Genomic DNA, 22,948 nt, shown 5'->3' with positions numbered 1-22,948 from the left:
TTTTCCTCTTCGATCTGTATGGAACTGCCAGCCTTGGAACCATTGGCTAAATATCTTGAAGCTAAAGCAAAGTTCTTTGGAAGTGGACTTCAAAAATGAAATCCCTTGGCAGGCATGGGCACACACCTTTAATCCCAGCACTCTGAGTTCATGGTCTACTCAGTGAGATCCAAGCCAGCCAGAACTGTATAGTAAGACCCTATCTCAAAAAACAAACAAACAAACAAACCAACAACCCTGAGTCCTCAGTCCAGTTTTCTGTCATGGATTCTTTTCTCTGGGGCAGTACGTCTTTGCCTCACTACCAGAACCCATCCTGGCCTGTAGTAGCCTCTACAATAACATGGCTGTTGATGAGGCTTCTTAGACTGTTTTGCAGTGTTTTGTGCTGGTTTGGGGGTTGGGTAGAGGCGAGGTGCATAGCAGAAGACTTGTTTTAGCCTCAGGGAATGTCCGTCTAAAGCTGTTAGATGCAAGAGGATGACTGGGTGTGGGGAGGGGAGGCTTCGTGAAGGAGTTAGGTTTCCTGGTCCCTAATCTGAACTGACACAAGTGGTCACGGTCAAACACAGGAGGAGATGAGAAAACACCAGGAGCCAAAGTGTAGGGGAGTGGCGGAAGAGCGCAGCCCTGTCTATGGACATGAAGGATTGGCTTGGGCATTCTGTGGTGAACTGCAAGAAGTCAGAGAGAGCAAGTGGGGCCTCAGTGTGTTTCTCTCGCCTCCTTAGTGTTACCTGCCAATTGATTCCTTAACACTGTAGGCCTCTGGCGGAGACCTGTGTGTGCTTGTATAGCAGAGACAAACTGTCACTGCAGACTGGGAATAAAAGGTTTAGGGCTGTGGCTAACAGACAGGGTGTGTGTGTGCGTGTGGAACATGGATGTGGTCCACTCAAAGCAAGAGATTGTTTGCTGAGGCTTTAAGACTGGGTTAGTGGGGAGGCATAGAGCTGAGTGACTTGCCTCACTGTCCTGCCTCCCACAGGGGGATTTCCCGCTGAAGGCTGACAGGGTGGTCCAGTCTGTCAAGGCCATCTGCAACGCTCTGGCTGCTGTAGAGACTCCTGAGATCACCAGTGCTCTCAACCAGCTGCCTCCCTGCCCCTCGCGCATGCAGCCGAAAATCCAGAAGGTACGGGGTGTCAGCATGGGGAAGAGACAGGGAGTTCTCGGGTACGGGGGCTGCTGCTAGCCAAGTACCTTGGTGTCCACTTCATAAACGGCTCTCTCCTAGTCTCTGGAATTAGGGAAGAAGAGGCAGCTGATCTCTGTGAGGCCATCCTGGTCTACACAGTGAGTTCTAGGACAGCCTGGGTTACATAGTGAGACCCTGTCTCAGAACAAATAAAATAATTTTTAAAAAAGTGGTTCTCCACTCCCACCAGACCCAAGAGCTCCTGGGAAATAGATGCCAAGACTGCCCCTCTCCTTAAGCATATGGATGGGCTAGCTTTAGTGTTATGGGCATAACCGCATGAGGCAAGGCCAGAAAGGCTTTATTCAGTCACCAAGGCCTTGCCTGACAGTTTGGTTATCCAAGGGGAGGGGGGGCTCCCCAGACTCAGTGATTGCACAGTGGAGCTGTGTGCCATAAAGGAGCACACAGCAGAGGGCTAGCACTACAGATCCTGTATCCCTAGCCTTTTTTTTTTTTTTTGTATCCCCAGCCTTGGGACCTGAGTGTGGGGCTCTTCCCTTAGGATGAGCATGGTTTTTTTCCATCTGCTTCCTCCTTCCACCCTGTAGCTCCAGTACAGACCTTCGCTCCCTCCCTCTCCCTAGAGCATCTCTGCTCCTCACATTTCAGCCCTGCCCTGCCCAGAAGAGCGCAGCTGCTGTGAGAAGCCCTTCCAACTGGTGATAAAAATGGGCCTGGGCTCTGTCTGACTCTGTCTTTCTTTCCCCTCCAGGATCCCAGCGTGTTGGCTGTGAGGGAAAACCGAGGTAAGGGCGGAGCACTTCCCTCTTTGTCCTGAGGAGGCTGGAAACTGCCGGCTGCTGGCTCAGCCCACATCCTTCCTCCTCCTTGGCCGTGTGTGTGTGTGTGTGTGTGTGTGTGTGTGTGTGTGTGTGTGTGTGTGTGTGTGTGTGTGTGTTCCTTATGAGGTGTGGACACAGCTGGAGCCCACATTTATTTCCACAGATCTTTTTCTCATTATTCTCCCTGATCAGTCCGTATGGAGAGGGTGGTGAGGTGGGGCAGGGACGTTGGCAAGGATGAGTTTATTCTTCAATCCAGATGGAAAAGCTCACCCTGCTAGGTTGTGATTCTATTCTTGGCAGCCACGACCCCTTACACTTCCAACTTAGACTAGGACTTGGGAGATGGGAGAAAGGAGTTTTTCCCCCCTAGGAGTCTTCTTTTACAATCTTGAAGCAGATCCTCACCATAAAAAACAGTGTCATGAGTTTTCTTTCTTTCCTTTTTTCCCCCAAATTTTATTTCTTCTTTTAATTTAATTTAGTGTGTGTGCGTGCGCGCATGTGCACACATGTGCTTTGGTGTTTTGCCTGCGTGTATTCCTGTGTGAGGATGTTGATACTGGTGGCAGTTGTGAGATTCTTTGTGAGTGCTAGGAATTGAACCTGGGTCCTTTGGAAGAGCAGCTAGGGATCTTAACCACTGAGCCATCTCTCCAGTCCCACTGGACTTCACAGACCAATAAATTATCCTCTAAAATCTTCTAGGAGCTAATATAGTATTTCCCCCCCCCCCCTCTCTCTCTCTCTCTCTCTCTCTCCATGTGTATATACACATTTGCATGGTACTGGAGATGTACAAGCTTGTATTTGGTTTTGTCAAGAAAAGACTTTTTTAAAAATTGCTTTTATTTTCTGGGTATGGGTACTTTGCCTGCATATAAGTCTGTGTACCACATGTGTGCCTGATACCTACAGAAACTAGAAAAGAGTGTTGGACCACCTAGAACTGGAGTTTTAGAAGGTTGTGAGCTGCCATGTGGTTCTGGGAATTGAACCTGAGTCTTCTGGAAGAGCAGCCAGTGCTCTTCACTGCTGGAGCTGTCTCCTTAGAAAATGACTTTTTTTTTTTCCCCCTCAAGACAGGGTTTCTCTGTGTATCCTTGCCTGTCTTAGACTTGCTTTATAGACCAGGCTGGCCTTGAACACACAGAGACCCGCCTCTCTACCTCCTGAGTGCTGGGATTACAGGGGTGCGCCACCACGCCCGGCTAGCTGGGCATCTCTTGTATCTTTCATCTCAGCTCAGTGCATCCCCCTGTATCTTTCCCATTTCTCTACATATGGGTAAGCTTTGTGGTAGTTATTAGAGATTGGCTCACATTTGGGTATTGCTGACCCACACTAGTGCCATGGCAACAAAATGGCCCTTGCTGAGTCCTACTGAGTGTCCTTTCTGACCTCCTCCCTTCACAGAGAAGGTGGTGGAAGCCTTGACAGCAGCCATCTTGGACTTGGTGGAGCTGTACTGCAACACGTTCAACGCAGACTTCCAGACCGCGGTGCCTGGGAGCCAGAAGCATGATTTGGTTCAAGAGGCGTGCCATTTCTCTGGGGCCCTGGCCTTCACTGTCTATGCCACTCACCGCATTCCCATCATCTGGGCTACCAGGCGAGTCAGAGCTCTGGGAAAGACAGATGAGCTCCACTTCCCGTTGGCTTTTTCCCTTCTGCATGTGACCTTACTGTCCTCCATCTTAGCATAGTGTGGCATTGTGTGGCATTCTGGTGGGACAGGGCTAAGGAGGTGAGCCTAGTGCCAGAAGGGAGCTTAGGCTATATCCATCTCAGAGAGAGAAAGTCCCCTAGGAGATAGAGAAGCACCTGCCAGTCCCCCTGGGGTCTTGGCTGCCTCAGCATCTCTGCCTCTTCCAGATCCAAAGCCAGCTGAGGGAGACAAGCGACAGATGGCCAGTTCCCAGATAGAGTGCGGCCCACGCCAGTGGCTGCAACTCTCCTGCAGAGGCACAATGAGGATGGTGGGGAGGGAGGGGGTGACCCTTTGTCTGGGGTTCCCTTGCAGGGGTGGGTGGAGGAGGACGTTCATTTGGTAGTCCTCAGCTCTTCTTCTGGGTCCCCGGAGTCCTGAGGCCTGGGGGAATAGGCATTTGGCCCCATCCCACCCTGGCCAGCCCCTCCCCCCTCTTCTTCCTTCCCCTTCTTTCTTTGTTTCTCACTTAATGTATTCCTCTGGGCGATTGGCGTAGAACAAAGGAGGCAGCCTGGGAAACAGGGGCCTCCTCTGACCTCTTCTGTCAGGCACCTGTCATGAGCCACAGGGACCCCCATGTGTTGGCATTCACGGCAGCATATGTCGTTTTCCTCCCCCACCCTCTTTGCCTGCATATATATGTTTGTATATACATATATACACACATGCACACATACATATATGTGTACACACACACACACACACACACACACACACACACACACACCAGTGTGTGCCTGTATGCTGCACTTGATGGGCCAGAACTGACTATAAAAGTGAAGGCTAGATGACCATTCCCATGAAATGACAAAAACACTCCTATACATGGCTTGGGCCTAAAACTCTGGGGTCCAGATCAAGTTGCTGTTTCTAAGCACATGTTGTTAGCATACCTGCCTCCATCTGCCTAGCAACCTCTGATGTCATCACCTGCCTGCCACTAGGTGGGCCAGCTGCCCAGGACATAAAGAAGGTAAACCCACCTCATCTCCCTCTCCTGCTTCTCTCTTCCTCTGTCTGTCTGTCTGTCTGTCTGTCTGTCTGTCTGTCTGTCTCTCTCTCTCTCTCTCTCTCTCTCTCGGCTTCTTCCCTGCTCTCCCATGTTCCTATAATAAACTTCTCCATATTATATCTGGTGTCTGACACCTCAGTTTTAATCATTACATTGGTGCTAAAACCCAGGAAATATTAAATATGAAAAATAAGATATGATATGGAGAAGTTTATTATAGGAGAGTAGGGAAGGAAGAGCGGCACCCCATGGGGAGAGTCAGAGAAAGAGAGAGAGAATGAGAGACAGCAGAGAGATCAAGAGAGAGGAAGAGAAGCCGGGCGTGGTGGCAAATGCCTTTAATCCCAGCATTCGGGAGACAGAGGCAGGCAGATCACTGTGAGTTCAAGGCCAGCCTGGTCTACAAAGTGAGTCCAGGACAGCCAAGGCTACACAGAGAAACCCTGTCTCAAAAAGAGAGAAAGAGAGAGAGAGAGGAAGAGAAAAAGAAAGAAGAAGAGAGGGAACAAGAGAAAGAGACAAAGTGGATTTGTCCTTTTTATATTCTTGGCAGCTGGCCTACCTAGTGACAGGTAGGTGATGACATCATATGTTGCTAGGCAGACTGGGGACAGTATGCTAACACACTTCCTTAGGCCTGGCTTGGCTGTCTTCACCCTGACCCCATATTACATTCTCCAGAGGTCAAGAGAATCTACCAGAGGAAATGGAGGCTGGCATCAGGGTGGCTGAGATTGGTTTTGAGGGTGCACTGACTTCCTGGTTTTTTGTAGCTATGAAGAGTTCTACCTCTCCTGCTCCCTCAGCCATGGCGGCAAGGAACTGTGCAGCCCTCTGCAGACCCGACGGGCTCACTTCTCCAAGTACCTGTTTCACCTCATCATCTGGGACCAGCAGTAAGTCCTCACTCACCAAGCTCCCGGACAGCCTCAGGATACCTGCTCACCTCAGGAGTATCCCGGAGCAGTGGTCAGACCTGGAACAGAGCACAAGGCTGGGTCAAATCAGATTCCATGACGGTCCTTATCCAGACAGGCCAGTCAGCTGCTTGAGTCTTCTTTCCTGACTCTTAAATGGGGACAATTATAATTTCTACCTTTCAAGTTGTTAGGAACATCCAATCAGATATACCCTCAAAGGCTCCTTATAATTTATAATGGGTCATATAAATATGACTGGCCAAGTTTAAAAAGACCTATTGCTCCGCTCCTGCCTCTCTTAAACAATTTAACTGGAGGCAGAAAACAAGACCACTCTTCTGTAAGACTGATCCAGGAAGGGTTAATTTTATTTTTACATACATACACACACACACACACACACACACACACACACACACACACACACTTACTTTTTAAGAATAAATAGCCACTGGGAGTGATGTTGCATGCCTGTAATCCCAGCACTCAGGAGGCAGAGGCAGGTGGATTCCTGTAAGTTTGAGGCCATCCTGGTCTACAGAGCAATTCCAGGACAGACAGGGCTACACAGAGAAACCCTGTCTGGGGGAAAAAATAGCCAATGGTTGCATGGGTTGGGGAACAAATTCCTGTAATCTCAGCACTCAAAAAACAGGGTATCGAGGCCAGCCTGGTCTACAGAGTCCGGGAAAGCCAAGATACACAGAGAAACCCCATCTTGAAAAAAACAAAACAAAGTGTCGACTGTTAACAAATTCAAGGCTAGCCTGGTCTGCAATGTGAGTTCCAGGCCAACCTGAGCTATAGAGAGAGACCCCAAGCTGGGTGGTGGTGACACAAGCCTTTAGTCCCAGCACTGAGGATGGCAGAGGCAGGTGAATCGCTGTGAATTCCAGACCAGCCTGGTCTACAAAGCAAGTCTGGGACAGCCAGGGCTACACAGAGAAACCCTGTCTCCAGACAAGCAAGCAAAAAGAATTTAACTAGACTGCAGGTTTTCTAATTCCTCCTTTCCTCTCAGCGTTCCTTTAGGGTAGGCAACAGGGCTAAGGTGTAGCTCAAATAGTGTATACAAGGCCCTGGCTTTCGGCCCTAGAATCTCAGTACTTGGGAGGCAGAGGCAAGAGGATGGTTGTAATTTTGAGGTCAACCTGAGCTACACAGCAAGTTTAGACCAACCAGGAGATCCCAACTCAATACGTACACAAAACAGAACAGGACAGAGGAAGCATGGCTTGCCCACCATGGATGGAGCAGGGAGGGTTGTGTAGCGGACTAGGGTCCTGTCCTCTCTCTAGCCTGTCTGAGCCTCAGCTTCTCAGACTGAGACCTGAGAACACCTGTTCCATCTGGAGGCGGCCGTGGCCCTGAGCCAGGCAGGTTATAAATATGATAGCCACCAACAACAAGATGGCATCACGTGCCATTTACTAATAATGATTTGATTTCAGGAAGGAAAGCTTCAGCCAAACAGAAGAGGAAAGAAGTGAGGGGGAGGGGACCTTGAGGGTGGCATTGCAGGTGTTTGTCCCCCAATGCTTTGCCTGCCCTGGTACCTTAATTTACCCTTCCCTTCCGACAGTCAGAAAGCTCCTTTGCTAGCTGCCCCACCCCACCCCGCCCCCCACCCCGGCCCAAGCTTCACTTCCGCAGGCTACCTACCAGGTCTGTGTCCTCATTTGCAAAGTAGCAAATGCAACTCACGTGTGTGGGATGCGGGTTATAGAGACAGAAGAGCGTCCCCGGGGAGGTCCAGGATACTCAACCAGGCAATCGGAGGCCCTGGGTAGATTATTTTATAGATGGGCAAGAGGGAAGACGGCCCCTGTTCTTCACACTTAGGTCATCCGTAGAGCTGTAACGGTGCATGACTGCCGCTAATAGACACTTAGCAGGGTAGGAGAAACTCCCAGGAGACATTGCGTTGAGAGGTGCCCGAGAAGTAGAGCATGGTGTTCAGGTCTGCAATACCAGCATTCAGGAAGCTGAGGCAGAACCGCCGTGAGTGTGAGGCCGGACTGGACTGTGCATAGTGGGACCCTAGGCTCAGTGTAACACCGCCCAAGTAAACAGCCTTGGAATTTGAATATAGCATAGAGATGGCCCATCCTCACTAACTGCTGCTGCTTAGGAAAGGGGTGCTGAGGACCAGCTCCCTGACAGAATTTGAGGTAGGAACACAGCCCACCCTCCCACACGGTGTCCTTCTATGCTAGGTGTGAGACCCCTACCTTGATCCATCAGGGCCAGGCCTCTAAGGCCTAGAGCCGCGTGTAGGGCATTGCCTCAGCTCTACCCTCCCTAATGTCCACGTGCGGCTCTTAACGAAGGCCAAGCCATGTGGGAGAAGGCACCACTTGTGAGTTCAGACTCAGTCATGAGGCAGCCACCCTCAGTAGATGCTGACAGCCTGGAATGGAGGTGACTCTCGGAGTGCTGTGCAAGATTTTGAAGAGGCGTGAGGACACTAAGAAACGAACTCGCTCGGCGGTAGATTCACTCGCTCGGCCTGGATTCACCAATAGCACAAACATGAAACAAGCAGATAAACAGACAAGCACCTGGACAGCTGAGCATGATGGGCCACACTTGTGATGCAGCACTTAAGAGGCTGAGGCAGGAGGATTGCTATGAGTTCAAGACCAGCCTAAGCTAAATAATGAGATGAGATGAGAGAGACAGAGACAAGGAGAGAGAGAGAGAGAGAGAGAGAGAGAGAGAGAGAGAGAGAGAGAGAGAGAGAGAGAGAGCACAAACCTGGCCCAACATCTAGTTTGGTAAATGCTGTCTCCTCATCTTAGTACCTCAGCTCTGGCCTTCTCAGTTCCTGTTTCTCTGTTCCGGGTGGGTGGCAGTGATGTTTGCGTGAAAATACTATCTCTGTCACACCACCCTGTTCAGGTATAATAACTAATGTCACACAGCAGGAAGGACCCTGGTGATGATCGTGCCAAGCGCCAAGCACCAAGCTGTCAGTTTAGTTGCCCAAGATTGTGAATGGCCATGCAGGAGCCCCGGCCCGTTCCCTGGAGGAGGTAGCCCCAGTGCTAGAATGTTGGAGAAGGGCTCCAAGGGAGGAGACTTTCTTAGGCAAGAAGAGTCAGCTCTCCAGGAGAAGCGGGGGTTCCCTTGGCCAAGCCTAGGCAAAGGGTTAGGGAGGCCATTTTGGAATCACAGATATGCTGAAAACTTGAGAAAGGGGAGGCCTTGCCTGCTTCTCTGTGTTATGGATTCAGTCAGAAGGCTCTTCCCTTCCTCCCTCCCTCCCTCCCTCCCTCCCTCCCTCCCTCCCTCCCTCCCTCTCTTCTTCCAAGACAGGTACTCAAATGTTGATCTTGAAATTCCAGCAGTCCTCCTGTCTCAGCCTCCCAAGGGCTGGGATGATGGCCATACCATGAGTCAGCCATGCTGTTCCTCCTTGTTGGGTGACCAGACCAACTCCTCTCCCAGGAGATGTTGTCAGCTGCTCTCCCTCCTACTGTAGCAGGACAGGGGATCAACTCACTCTCAAAATAGGCCCAGCCGCTGCCGCCGTGCGCTCTCACTTCTAGCCAAACCCAGCCTGGCATGTCCGCTGGCTGCTGAAGGGGCCCTAATTATAGCTATGGGCCCCCCCAGGGTAGAGGCAGCTGGGGCAGAGCTGGATTGTGCCAGTCCGTGGCTGCTGAGTGTCTTCTCTGAGTGGAGATTTCCCACAGGAGTTAGGAGCACTGAAGAGGGAGGCTGCCTTCTCTGTAACCTCTGACCTTGGGGGTGGCTGCCCTGCCTGTGCCCTGTGGGTGTAGAAGCAGCTGGGCCTTGGGCCAGCCAGGAGGGTGTGGCAAGTGTGGACTTTGGCCCGGGGACAGCTTCTGGGAAAGGTAAATGGGGTGGGTCCTGCCTGTCTTTTTCCCTAGCCCCCAAGCTCTCTCCCCTTCCCTGCACCCAAATCTCCTTACTCTGAACTCAGAGGGTGTGGCTGGGTGTAGGCGAGGACCATGCAGAACATCTGGCCTGGGGTGCTCCATGGCTGTGCCTGTTACTCCTGCCTCTCTCACTCCTAGGGGACTATGAAAAGCTCCTTCTCCTGTCTTCCTTTGACTTTGAGCCTGTTTGGGGGTATGCCCCTGGGCCTAGGAGAGGGGCCGCAGACAGATGAGTGGGCTGTGGGGTGGGGCTAAGCTGAGTGCACTGAGGGCAGAGGAATTGGTGCTACTTCTTGGTGGTTCTTCTGTGTGGCACAGGGGATGGAGAGGTGCTGTGGCATTGAGAGAACTAAAGGAAGCTTTACTGACCCCCCCCCCCCGCCCCCGATCTCACTTTAAGAAATCTTTTTGTTTGTTTGTTTGGTTTGGTTTTTCCAGACAGGGTTTCTCTGTGTAGACCAGGCTGGCCTCGAACTTACAGAGATTCGCCTGTCTCTGCCTCCCAGGTGCTGGGATTACAGGGATAGGCTACTACGCCCGATGACTTTAAGAAGTTTTAGAGTGAGAAAAGGAGCCTAGCACAGGACAGGATGGGTGGTCACCTGGACAGTGGGATAGCTTTGGCTATGCAAGTTCTACCTGGGCCTTGCCTGGCAATCGGGGGATGTTTTTGATTTTTAGATAGGTCCTCCTTGGCTTCTGGGAGTGTCTAGTAGGAGCACCCAGTGGGGGTCCTGCTCAGTTTGAGACTTGTCCTGGTTCCCTGGGAGGCTTACCTAGGGACAAGCTTGATTCTCTGCTTGTACTTGACTTCCCAAGCCCCGAGCCCCAGAAGACCCCTGACTTTGGTCCCCTTGTGTCCTAGGATCTGCTTTCCGGTGCAAGTGAACAGGCTGCCTCGGGAGACCCTGCTGTGTGCCACACTCTATGCCCTGCCCGTTCCCCCTCCGGGGACTTCCTCCGAAGCCAATAAGCAGAGGCGGGTGCCTGAGGCCCTGGGTTGGGTCACTACCCCTCTCTTCAACTTCAGGCAGTATGTGAGCCCCAGGGGGGCGGCTTCAGGCCTTGGAAGGGGACAGAGGGGAATAAAGATAAAGCCTGGTTGCTATAGTTGACCCCGGGGAAGGGTTGACCACATGGGGCTCATTGTGAAACCCAGAGGCCCCCATCCGAGTAGAGAAGCCAGTACATAGAACTGGTGACCAGGGCCATTGATATAACTTGGTAGGTGGGGGAGGGGCATGGGAGAGCCTTGTCCTTGTAATAAGTCATCTGGCCCTGTCATCAGGAGGGCTTCTGAGGTCATCTTTCCAGGCCTCTCTACCTCATGGAGACATCCCTGCCAACAGGTCATCCTGGTGAGGGAGTGTGAGCTCGGAGGGGCTTTCTGTAACGGGAGCCTTCCTGGAGCTTAGAAACGAGACCATCCGTGGCCTGTGGGGACGATCTAAGGGACCCAAGTAGGGAGGAAGCTTCAACTAGAAAGGGTTTGGAGGCTAGAGAGCAGGAGAAAAACCTCCAGCTCAGGCAGTGGTTGTTGGCTCATCCCGCTCTTCTTCTACCTTAGAGTCTTGACCTGTGGCCGGAAGCTTTTGGGCCTGTGGCCAGCCACACAGGAAAATTCCAGTGCCCGTTGGAGTGCGCCTAATTTCCACCAGCCGGACAGCGTCATCCTGCAGGTGAGACCCAGCCTATCTCTCCCACCCACCTATCACACAGCACCAAAGTCAGCTCCAAGGCCCCCATTGAGCTCTGGATAGGAACTGTGGGCACGGGAAGAGACAGGACGGAGCACCTCAGTGAATGTGGAGCACCAGTGGAAGGTTTCCGGCTCCAGCTCACATCATCCTCTGAAGATGGGGTCCGAGACCTCCACCCAGGGCTCCCCTTGTGTTGAGACCTCATACTTCTAGGCCTGATCCATTCAGGTGCTTCTCTTGGGGCCCAAGGGAAAGTGTTTCCGCTAGTCACTCAAGGGACCTGTTCTCCTCAGAGGGAGGGAAGGAGGGAGGGAGGGAGGGAAGGAGGGAGGGAGGGAGGGAAGGAGGGAGGGAGGGAGAGAAGCTGGCTCAGTCCTAGTTCTGATTCCCTTTTCTTGGGCCCATGAGACGCTTCGGTATGGAGTAGGAAATGGCAAAAGCGACAGAAAATGAAATAGAAAGATACAGGCTGCACGCTCCTGGAGGCGGGTGTTTTCGTCTTCTGACTCTGCACCCAGGGTCTAGGAAAACACCCAGTACATGGCAGGGCATCCTCTGTGCTTGCTGAATGAGTGAGAAGAACTCTCTGGAGAACTGTACCTTTCAGCTCTGGTGCTCGTTTCAGGAGGATGTATATTTGGTGACACAACAGATGATCACAGGCTCTAGAGCCTTCACTCAGGTGTGATCCCAGGTCCCAGCAGGCTACATTGCGTCCAGGACCGCAGTAGGAGGTCCCCAGGACCACACTAAGGACTCTCAGTGACTTACCTTATCAATAGATTAAGAAAGACAGGGTACGGTGGAGGAGCTTACCCTGTCATCCTTAAGCATCACAACCCAGCCTTTCCCCCACTTGCCCATTTTTCCCATTTTTTTTTCTTTCTTTCTTTTTTGTTTTCTCTGTTGTTTTTGGTTTTTCAAGACAGGGTTTCTCTACATAGCCCTGACTGTCCTGGACTCCCTTTGTAGTCCAGGCTGGCCTCGAACTCACAGACATCCACTTGCCTCTGCCTCCCAAGGGATTAAAGACATGGCACCACCCACCACTATCCCAGTCCACTATTCCTTTTTTTTTTTTTTTTTTTTTTTTGATAAAACAGGGCCTCTGACTGGCCTGGGACTTACTGTGTAGATCAGGCTGACCTCAAACTTGCAGTGATATTCCTGCCTCAGCCTTTCCGTGTGCTGGGATTGCTGGTGTGCCCCAGCACCCTAGGATCTCTATGGTTTCCTTTCGATTTTTTGCCGAACGTTTACAGCTGGGACTTTGGGCATCACCACAGGCATCTGGGTTATTTTACAAAAGAGCCTCAGGGAAGGGGAGCAGGAAGGGCGTGAGAGAGCAGCTGGGGGCCAGGCAAGTGGCTGCGTGCACTGACATTGTCCTTTCTCCTTACGTCTGCTTCTCCGATCCTATCCCAAGATTGACTTCCCCACCTCGGCCTTTGACATCAAGTTCACCAGCCCCCCTGGAGACAAGTTCAGCCCCCGCTATGAGTTTGGCAGCCTCCTGGAGGAGGACCAGCGCAAACTTAAAGACATCACGCAGAAGGAATCCCTATACTGGTGAGGCCCAGGGCACCTCCATATGTGGCACTGGCTTCCCACTGTCTGTCCCTGTCTGCCTGACCTCTTACCTCGAAGCATCTAGCCCCCACCCAGGTGCCCGAGGGCTAGAGGACATAGACGAGAGAGCCATTGCTATCACCGTGGCAGAAGGAGGTGGTGGCAGCCCCCAGACCTTTCTTTAGTTGACACTAGGGAAAGTGGATAGGGCAGGGCAGGAAATGAGATCCAAGAATGTCCAGCCCCACACGAGAGAGTGACCTGCCCCTACCCCAGATACACCATGTCTCCCACTTGCTGTCGAGTGGGGCAGCTGGCCGCTGTCCTCACCTCCCTGTCCCTCCACCTCTTCCTGCCACACCAAAGGCCTTTGCATCTTTTTTTTTTTTCTGGCCCTTGTCACATTCCAAGAAGGATCAGGTGTCTTGGCAAGCTGGCAGCTCTCTGGGGGAAATGAGTCCAGGCTGATCTCATCCTTGGGGCTGCTGTGTCCACCAGGATTGGAGAGGGTGGGGGGTGAGAGTGAGCAGTGAGGACTCCTCCCTCATCCTAGCCGCCTCTCTGGACTCCTGCATGGCCCAGTGCATATGCTGGGTCGGGGAACAAAAGACGCAGACACCCCCCCCTCCCTGCCCCCACTCTACTCCTGACCCCTCATTTCATTAGCCCCTCAGCTCCAGCCTCCCATTAGACACCTGATCCCAATTAGCTATAAAGGCATGAGAAGTCCCAAGAGGCCTCTTAGCTGACCATACCCTGACAAGTGTTACCCACCACCCTCTAGTGGCTCTCCTCGGAAGTAGTACCCTCAGGGCTTACAGGTCTGATGTTATTGGCCTCAGTCTGAGACAAGTCCTTGAGATGGGATCAAAGGTGAGATTTGGACCCCACTTCCCCAAACTTAGCTTCACTTGGAGTCACTAACCAGTGCTTAGTTTCTGTAGATATCCTGACCCAATTGCCATTGGGGGTGTGGCCTAGGTGCCGGAAGTCACCAAGCCCCCTTGGGTGATAATGTGAGGTGAAGCTGGGAAGCCACTGCGTGGTGGTAGTGTGTGCAGCAATTCCCTTGGAACGGAAAGCTCTCTGCCCTCTGGCTCACTCTACCACTCTCCGCATAGGCTCACCGATGCTGACAAGAAGCACCTGTGGGAGAAACGCTACTACTGCCACTCGGAGGTGAGCTCGCTCCCCCTGGTGCTCGCCAGTGCACCCAGCTGGGAGTGGGCTTGCCTGCCCGACATCTATGCTCTCCTGAAGCAGTGGGCCCACATGAACCACCAGGATGCCCTGGGACTCCTACATGCCACGTGAGTTGTAGCTCGCACTTGTCTCAGCCCCAGCCCTGCCATCACTGACAGGCCAGCTTGGGGGAAGTGGTGGCCCAGACATGAGTGTTCAGGGCTTTTCTAGTTATCCTTTTTCATTCCTCTCATTTTCCCCTGATCTCATAAAACTGTCCTGTGAGTACCCTCATATGCAGGCCACCTAGACTCCACCACACTGTTATTAGGTATCTGAGTGCTCTTCATCCATCCGTGGCACATCATTCGACTGTTGTAAATACTTCAGCATGGACTTCTTGATTTTGGATGGGCAGTGGTGGCACACGCCTTTAATCCCAGCTCTCAGCTCTCTGGAGGCAGAGGCAGGTAGATCTCTGTGGGTTTGGGGCCACCCTGGTTTATAGAGCGAGTTCCAGGACAGCCAGGGCTACACTGAAAAGACCTATCTTGAAACAAACAAACAAAATAAAAACCCAAACACTTTTGTTTTTGAGACAGGATCTCATGATGTAGCCTTGCCTGGCCTGGACCTTGATTTGTAGACCAAGCTGCCTTGAACTCACAGAGATCCAGAGGTCGGTCTGCCTCTGCCTCCTGAGTGCTGAGATGAATGGCATGGGCCACCATGCTCTGGTGGCACCCAGAGCTCAGGCTCCCATTTCCTTTTTTTTTTTCCTTTTGAGGCAAAATTTACATATAAAGAAACATCCAAACTTCATATATTCATCCAAAGTTTTTGTTTGTTTGTTTGTATTTTGAGACAGGGTTTCTCTGTGTAGCCTTGGCTGTCCTAGACTCACTTTGTAGACCAGGCTGGCTTCAAACTCACAGCGATCCACCTGCCTCTGCCTCCCGAGTTCTGGGATTACAGGAGTGTGCCACGACGCCCTGGCTTTTTCATCCAAAGTTTTAACAAATGCTCTCCCTTGTATAGCCCAAACCTTTATCACTGAGTTCTAATTTAAACAGCCTTCTGTTCTCTCTTTCTCTGGAAGAGTTCATAGGGTCGCAGGGTTCTCAGTCTAAGACCCCTCAGCCGCCTTTTCTAGATTGTACCCAGGCTTCCTGGCCTATTTCTTGCCAACTCAGTAATCAAATTGTAACTGTTGTTGAGACTACATCCTTGCTAACTCCTGCAAAACTCATTGCCCAGACTGCCTATTGGCTTATACAGCACCCCACAACTCTCACTTGTTTGCCTGACAGGCTTTGTATCTTAGGATGTTACAAGAAAACACGGTTCCCTCACCCAAGTACTCCTTGCCTGTAGAATTTCTAACACAGTGGGAGTTGAGGAGGAGCTTTGGGAGTGGTGTGGAGCACTCTGTTCTATTTTCCTTAAAGTGTTCACAGAAGGAGAAAGGTCACTTTCCTGCTCCTCCCTGCCCACGGGAGACCCTGTCCGTGGGGACTGCCATGCAGAAGAGGAGCAGATTTTGAGAGGGAGTGACTTTTCCTGCTCCAAGCCTCTCATACCAGGCACAGGGTTTCCTGGCTCTCATGTGAACCTCAGCCTGCCTGCGGCGGCGGGGATGGTCACGGCTCTGAACTCTCTTGCAGCTTCCCGGACCAGGAGGTGCGGCGGATGGCCGTGCAGTGGATCGGCTCCCTCTCCGATGCCGAGCTACTGGACTACCTGCCCCAGCTAGTACAGGTGGGAGGACTTGCAGTTCCCGTGGCCTGAGCCCAGAGTCTCTCTGCATCTGCTCTCAGAAGCCGCGATCCCAGGGACAGGAGTCAGCGTAGGCTTAGGTGGTTAATAAAGCTTCCTGTTTTGCTTTCTTCTGAACAGGCCCTGAAGTATGAGTGTTACCTGGACAGCCCCTTGGTGCGCTTTCTGCTGAAGCGAGCCATCTCTGACCTGAGAGTGACCCACTACTTCTTCTGGTAAACTCATGTGCAGAAAGAAGGGAGGCAGACAGGGCCCTTAGGACAAGAATATCTTCCCTGTGGCAGGCAGGAGAGAGAGGAACTAAGAGATTAGTAATGCTACGGTTCTACCCTGTGGCCTTGGTCTAGTATCTTTCCTCAGCACGGGTCTCCATTCATCTCCTTGTATCTCTGGAAAGATCATCTCTCTCCTTTCCCTACTCACCCGTGGTGGAGGATGTATAGAGGGCAATCTAAGCTATAGAGGGGGATCAGCTCAAAGACAGGGTAGACATTCAAAGTGTATTTTCCCCCGAGGCATGGGGTGGGCTTTCTGAGTGGAGGTAGAATAGGACCATTTCCTCCGTTGCTCCACTCTGTGGCTTCTGAGTAGCCCCGCTTGCCCTGCCTTGCAGGTTACTGAAAGACAGCCTCAAAGACTCTCAGTTCAGCATCCGCTACCAATACCTGCTGGCAGCCCTGCTCTGCTGCTGTGGCAAGGGACTGAGGGAGGAGTTTAACCGCCAGTGCTGGCTTGTCAACACCCTGGCTAAACTGGCCCAGCAGGTCCGAGAGGCCAGCCCATCCGCACGCCAGGTGAGGAGGCAAGACGGTCTCTCCCTGTCCCTGTAACCGGGAGTTTCTTTCTTGGGCATCCTGAGCAGCAGGCTAGGAAGAGACTGTCTCTGATTTAGAAACTAGAAGGAGGTTGTCTGTAACCTGCACGCCATAAGCAGGAAGTTCCCAAGCTGGCTCATGAATGTGTTTTGTTTGGCTTGCAGAAATTTGCAGAATTTTGACTTAGCTGTTTGCCTTAAAGGTTATGCATGCTCGTATGTGCTGGCCACTGCACAAGTATACTCAGCAGGTTGAGGCGTAAGATTCAGTCACTTTACTGTAAGGAACCCTTGCTCAGGGCTTAGACAGGTGACAGAAAGGGAGACTGTGCCACACCAACAGTGTTCCTGGTTTCTGACATCCGCCTGCCTATCTATCCATCTATTTTGGTTTTTTGAGACATGGTTCCTCTGTGTAGCCTTGGCTGTTCTGGACTTGATTTGTAAACCAGGTTGGCCTTGAACTCGCAGCAATCCCCCTGCCTCTGGTTTCTGACATTTAAAACTTGGGAGATTTTTTAATATGTAAGTCTGGATCATCAGCTTTTCTTAGCAAGGCCCAGGCAGGAGTTAATCTCTTGGGATGCCCTTGCTCTCCATTCCGTGCCTACCTCTTCCGTTCTATGGCTGCCTTGTCTCTGTAGAAGCTCAGGTGTGCTTCTTGTGCGCTGAACAAGCCTGGGGCCCAAGTGGGTGACTGTCCTTCCCAAGAGTTTCTCAGAAGTTGTCCCTGTTACTTAGGCACACGACTAGTGACCTTCTGCTGGGAGACCCCTGGCTCTGAGTGAAGCCTCTGGGGTCTCTCACCTCACCCCTGCTTTTCCGTTCTCCCTCTGAAGGGCATCCTTCGCACGGGCTTGGAGGAAGTGACGCAGTTCTTTGCCCTCAATGGTTCATGCCGTCTGCCGCTTAGCCCCAGTCTGCTGGTGAAAGGCATCGTGCCCAGGGTGAGTCACTGCGAGATGTAGAACTTCAAAGAACGGGGAACACTCCGGGGGAGGTGAGCGCCTCCTTTCCCTGCCTTAGGTGAGGAGGAAGCAGGCCAGACAGGTGACCTCTCCCCGGCTTTACTGTGTATGCACTTGGCTCGTCAGCCGTAACTGCAGGGCAGAAGAACTGGGTCAGAGGCCGAGGATGAAGCTGGGGGAGGTGGTGAGGACGTTCGCTGTCAGCCATGCTGCCCTGACTCACAGTCCAGCATGGGTCCTTTTGTTGGTTGTCATGCTCCGTCCTCACAACTTGTAGGCGATTGGTAGTATTTTGAAAGTGTGTTGGATATGAGATGTGCCAGAAACCACAAACTAGTAAGTCGTATACAGTGATGGGAGGGGTTGGGGCATTGGATGGTAGGGCCATGGCTCCAACAACAAAGAAAGGATGCAGACTTTGAGCTCCTGGGAAATCTGGAAGAATCAATGACCATGTCCTAAGTGGGCCAGCAGCAAGAAGGGAGGTAGCATCGTGACCCCACACGAAGAGGTCATTTTCCTTCCTGGGTGTGGACCACCCTGACGCTAGTCACTTGCCCTCTCGACCGTACAGGACTGTTCCTACTTTAATTCCAACGCAGTCCCCCTCAAGCTGGCCTTCCAAAATGTGGACCCACTGGGAGAGAACATCAGAGTCATCTTCAAGGTGAGAATGCTTTACCCAGCGGCCATAGTGGCACATGCCTGAAAATCTCAGCACTTACAGGGCTGAGGCAGAGGGATTACCATGAAGCAAGCCAAGGCTATGTAGTGATTGCCAGGCTAGGCTGGGCTAAGTAATGAGCCACTGTTACAATAAAAACAAAGCAAAGCAAAACCAGTACTTTACTCATGCCTGGTAGGAGTGAAAGCCGAAGAGGATGTTCAAGACTGGCAGGAAAGGCCTGGCCTGTTCTCTCACCTCCTCTTCCTCCTCTTCCTCCTCTTCCATCCTCTCCCCCATTCCTGGGGACTGAGCCACATCTCCAGGCCACTCAAGCCACCTTTTTAACACTTGGAAAGGCTATCAGGTAAAAAAGGGATTTTGATAAATTCTGCATATGGCGCCAAAAGGTGAAGAGCAGTGTTAGGAGAAAGAGAGGCAACCGATAGCTCAGAATATCGAAGCACTTTCTGGGAGGCAGAGCTTCTCCCATAATGCCTCGGGTAAGGTGATGATTATATTCTATAAAGGATGTGGCTGCCAGGTGGGGAATTTGTGTGAGGTGCTGGTTAGCCTAGATGAACCTCGTGATTTCCTTTCTTTTTCTTTTTCTTTTTTTTTTTTTTTGTTTATCAAGACAAGGTTTCTCTGTGTAGCTTTGGTTGTCCTGGACTCACTTTGTAGACCAGGCTGGCCTTGAACTTACAGAGATCCACCTGCCTCTGCCTCCCCAGTGCTGGGATGAAAGGCGTGAGCCGCCGCCACCCGGCATGTTTTCCATTCTGACTGGCTCTTCCATGGTGGTGATGATAGTCCTGGAGTATATGTTTTAGGGAGGGGGGAGAGGGGAAGGGGGCAGGTTGCACGCTCCCTACCTGGGGATTAGGAATAGAATGTGTTCTCAGCATTCACAGGGCTCTCGGTTCAATTTCTAGCACCCAAAAAAAGCAAAATAAATGCACTCCTTATAGTACACCTTTGCTGTACACTAGTGTCAATTTCTGGTCTGGTATAAACATTTAAGTTTGTGAAAGGCCTGGTGAGCCAGACAGGATAGTGTATATCTGTAATCTAGCACTCACAGGCTGAGGCAGGAAGATTGCTAGCAGGGCAAGGCCAGCCTGAACTGCACAGAGAGACCTTGACTCAAACAAACAGGCCTAGTGGTCAGGGGCGGGTTTCTCTCAGAAAAGGGACCATAATTCAATCCAGATGGGGAACACAGCAAGGGGTAAAGTGTCCCCTCCTTGACCTCGCGTGGGCAAAGTTAACAGGTGAGTGGTGCAATGTTGAAGGAGCTGCGATTTCTCCCTGCCACTGTAGTTTGATATGCTGTGGGGGTTTAGGAGCCCCGAAGAGGAAGAGGGAATGGGTTTTAATCACTCCTCTTCCTTATCCAGTGCGGGGATGACCTTCGCCAGGACATGCTCACCCTGCAGATGATTCGCATCATGAGCAAGATCTGGGTGCAGGAGGGGCTGGACATGCGCATGGTCATTTTCCGCTGCTTCTCCACGGGCAGAGGGAGAGGTCAGTGGGGAAGTCCGGTGGGGCAGGGTGTCCCTTTGCTCACGGCCAGGATTACCCCCACGAGATAATGTAGGGTGATCTGGGAAAAAAAGAAAGCAAGGGAGAGACCCTTGTAAAGCAAAACAGACTCGGAGGCATAGCAGCCTCTGTGGACTTTGGGTCTCGATCAGACAAACCAATTGTGGTTCCGATATGGCTGTAGGAAATTTGACAGTAGGCTGGTTTCAAGGGCCACTGTTTGTTTTGTTTTTGTTTGCTTGTTTGTAAATGACAAGTGCAAGTTAATAATACTTAGAAGTATGTATGTATGCATGAAATGGTATGTCTGAGTCATCCCACCACTCAGCTGCAGTAGGAGGAGTATCAGAAGTTCGAGACCAGCTTGGGCTACAGAGTGAGACACTGTCTTGCTTTGTGGTACTCGGGGCAAGAGCAGCAGGAAGTAGGAAGCTAGCTAAGTAATAGAGGATGAAATGAAATTAGCAAACTCTTGGTGCTCATTGAAGCTGGATGGTGGGTACATGAGAACTGATTTTTATACACACCCAAACACACCTTCATTTTATATATATATATATATATATATTTAAGAGCTCCATAATATGGCGCACGCCTTTAATCCCGACACTTGGGAGGCAGAGGCAAGCTGATCTCTGTGAGTTCGAGGCCAGACTAGTCTACAAAGTGAGTCCAGGACAGCCAGGGCTACACAGAGAAACCCTGTCTCGAAAAGAAGAAGAAGAAAAAGAAAAGAAAAGAAAGAAAGAAAGAAAGAAAGAAAAAGAAAAGAGTTCCATAGTAAAATTTGAAAAGAGAAAAAAAGAAACATGGAGCCAGTCTGGACTATGGATGTGGGTGTGGCCTCCTTCCCATCATCCATCAGTGTGTATCCCTCCTGCTAGCAGACTTTGTCCAAAGGCCATGGGACTTAGCTCGTGGGAAGCAGGTAGCCCAGCTTGATAGGCTCTGGTAGATGCTTTGTCTCCGTTCTGGAGTGTGAGCCCGGCGCCTTCTCTCTCAGGGATGGTGGAGATGATACCCAACGCTGAGACGCTGCGCAAGATCCAGGTGGAGCATGGAGTGACCGGCTCCTTCAAGGACCGTCCCCTGGCTGACTGGCTCCAGAAACACAACCCTGGGGAAGATGAATATGAAAAGGTAGGGCTGGGGGCCACTCAGATGCCCAAAGCTGTGCATGACTGAGGCATATGGCTCTGCTACCACCGGCGTGCACACACACGAGCCAGCTCAGCTTTGCTGAGGGAAGTATGTGCTGTTTCTGGACCTGTGCTTCTGTGAAGCTGGAGACGGGTCAGGTGACTATTGTAAATTAACACTGTCCTCTGGGATTGGTCAGAGAAACCTTCCTTGGGTGTCCTGGGGGTAGGAGAGCAGCATTTATTGTTGTTGTTGTTTGTTTGTTTTTGAGACAAGGCTTCTCTGTGAGGCCTTGGATGTCCCCAACTCTCTTTGTAGATCAGGCTGGACTCAAACTCACAGCAATCCTCCTGCCTCTGCCTCCCTGAGTGCTGGGATTAAAGGGCATGTGCCACCATGCCAGGCTGAGGGGCAGCTTTTGAGAGCTTGCCTATATCTGTCCTAATTGTGGATCCTGGCTGGTTCGCATCACACTCTCAAAGGACTTGATTGATGCTGCATTGAATTCAAGATGGCAGCAAGAGGCGTTGGATAGCATTTTAACCCAGCTCCTTTTTTTTTTTTTTTTTTTTTTTTTTTTTTTTTTTGTGGCTGTGAGTCAGATGGAACTGTATGGGGCCAGTATGCAAGCCAAGGTGGAGGCAAGTGAGAGACTGACCTGACAGCAAAGAGGCCTGGCTGGCTGCTGATTAGAGGGGAAAAAGTGAGCTTGCAAGGATGGTAGGGCCTTGGTGGCCTGCTGTGATGCGTGGCCAGTCCACGGCTTCATGATTATAGTCTTTGAGTTAATGAAGTTAGGGGTGAGAGTGGAAATGGGAGGGTCGTGATTTAAAAAAAAAAAACAGAATGTGGCACATACTTTTTTTTTTTTTTTTTTTTTTTTTTTTTTTTGGTTTTTCGAGACAAGGTCTCTCTGTGCAGCCTTGGCTGTCCTGGACTCACTTTGTAGACCAGGCTGGCCTCGAACTCACAGCGATCCACCTGCCTCTGCCTCCCGAGTGCTGGGATTAAAGGCGAGCGCCGCCACGCCCGGCCTCGTGGCACATACTTTTAATCCTAGCACTTGGAAGGCAGAGAGAGGCAAGTGGAGCTCTGTCAGTTTCAAGCCAGCCTGGGCTACTATAGTCAGACTGTTTCAAAACCAAACAAAAATGACAGAATGTTAATTTCTGTAAGACTCACTTCAAGGGAATGCAGAGACTAATTTATGTTGATTAATGCATTTTATTCCTGAAGGGAGACACGAAGGCAGCCTTATTTTAATCAGTGTATGTCTGATGAGCATGTGATCGGGTGGTCTTAAATGGCCCTAGTAAGTTTGTAGCCCCCAGTCACTGTGTGCTCTCAGACTTATACACTCTTGACTAAGACACCCTCTCTCGTGACTTCTGTCCCTACTTGGTGCTGACGACTCTGAAGCCCTTTCCCGACACAGCAGTATAAGCTTCTATAGTCTTTGCTCAGAGGATTTCTCTATTGCATCTCTGTTATAATCAAACTCAGTGGAGGCAAAGCTGAGCTCCTGGTCTTCTCCTCACCTCCTGACGCCTGCTTTCTCCATGTTCCCTACAGTAAATGTAGGACATGATAGTCACCCAAACCAGAGCCGCCGGCTTCCTCGTGTGTGGTTCCTCTTCCGGCGTTCAGAGACTTTTTAAAGTGCAGAGCCATTCATGTCACACCTGGGTTCCTCAGAGGCTCCTAACAGATAAATTCAACATCTACATGGCTGCCTCTGTAGTCCAGCCTGGCCTGTCCCAGTCTCATGCCCTGCTCACTCCGTGTCGGGGACGCTTGCACGTGTTTGGTACCTTTAGACGACAGTGCCTCTTTGCCTAGAAACTCATTTCCTTTTTCTCAACCTCGAAAAACATTTCTTCTACATTGACTCAACACGGTACCCTATTGAATCTTCGCTCCCTTCTCCAGACCCATATGCTCCTTGCGCTAATGCGGTTTCCAGGTGCCTCTATTAACAAGCACCTCTCATAACGAGCACCATGCTAGGCGTTGGAATTGTAGTCACTCCGTGCCAGTGGTGTCTGCAATAAGCAGG

The 22,948-nt window shown here is 51.2% G+C and overlaps 1 protein-coding gene across 2 annotated transcripts in view; it reads left to right on the top strand.

Annotated features, from left to right (window-relative positions):
* Positions 1-22,948, top strand: part of PIK3C2B (phosphatidylinositol-4-phosphate 3-kinase catalytic subunit type 2 beta) — a 54,226-nt gene that overhangs the window by 19,560 nt on the left and 11,718 nt on the right. For both annotated transcript variants that reach the window (XM_084783583.1, XM_084783584.1), the window contains 15 exons: positions 989-1,135; positions 1,914-1,947; positions 3,400-3,595; positions 5,480-5,602; positions 10,397-10,564; positions 11,099-11,210; positions 12,658-12,800; positions 13,922-14,110; positions 15,647-15,740; positions 15,879-15,973; positions 16,372-16,552; positions 17,412-17,519; positions 18,115-18,207; positions 19,605-19,734; positions 20,756-20,892. In XM_084783583.1, the coding sequence (XP_084639709.1) occupies positions 989-1,135; positions 1,914-1,947; positions 3,400-3,595; positions 5,480-5,602; positions 10,397-10,564; positions 11,099-11,210; positions 12,658-12,800; positions 13,922-14,110; positions 15,647-15,740; positions 15,879-15,973; positions 16,372-16,552; positions 17,412-17,519; positions 18,115-18,207; positions 19,605-19,734; positions 20,756-20,892 (1,950 nt within the window). The remainder of the gene's footprint in view (positions 1-988; positions 1,136-1,913; positions 1,948-3,399; positions 3,596-5,479; positions 5,603-10,396; positions 10,565-11,098; positions 11,211-12,657; positions 12,801-13,921; positions 14,111-15,646; positions 15,741-15,878; positions 15,974-16,371; positions 16,553-17,411; positions 17,520-18,114; positions 18,208-19,604; positions 19,735-20,755; positions 20,893-22,948) is intronic.

The sequence above is a fragment of the Acomys minous genome (genome assembly GCF_964271855.1).
Source record: "Acomys minous genome assembly, chromosome: 1".
Lineage (NCBI taxonomy): Eukaryota > Metazoa > Chordata > Mammalia > Rodentia > Muridae > Acomys > Acomys minous.
This window is presented reverse-complemented; position numbering and strand designations above follow the sequence as displayed.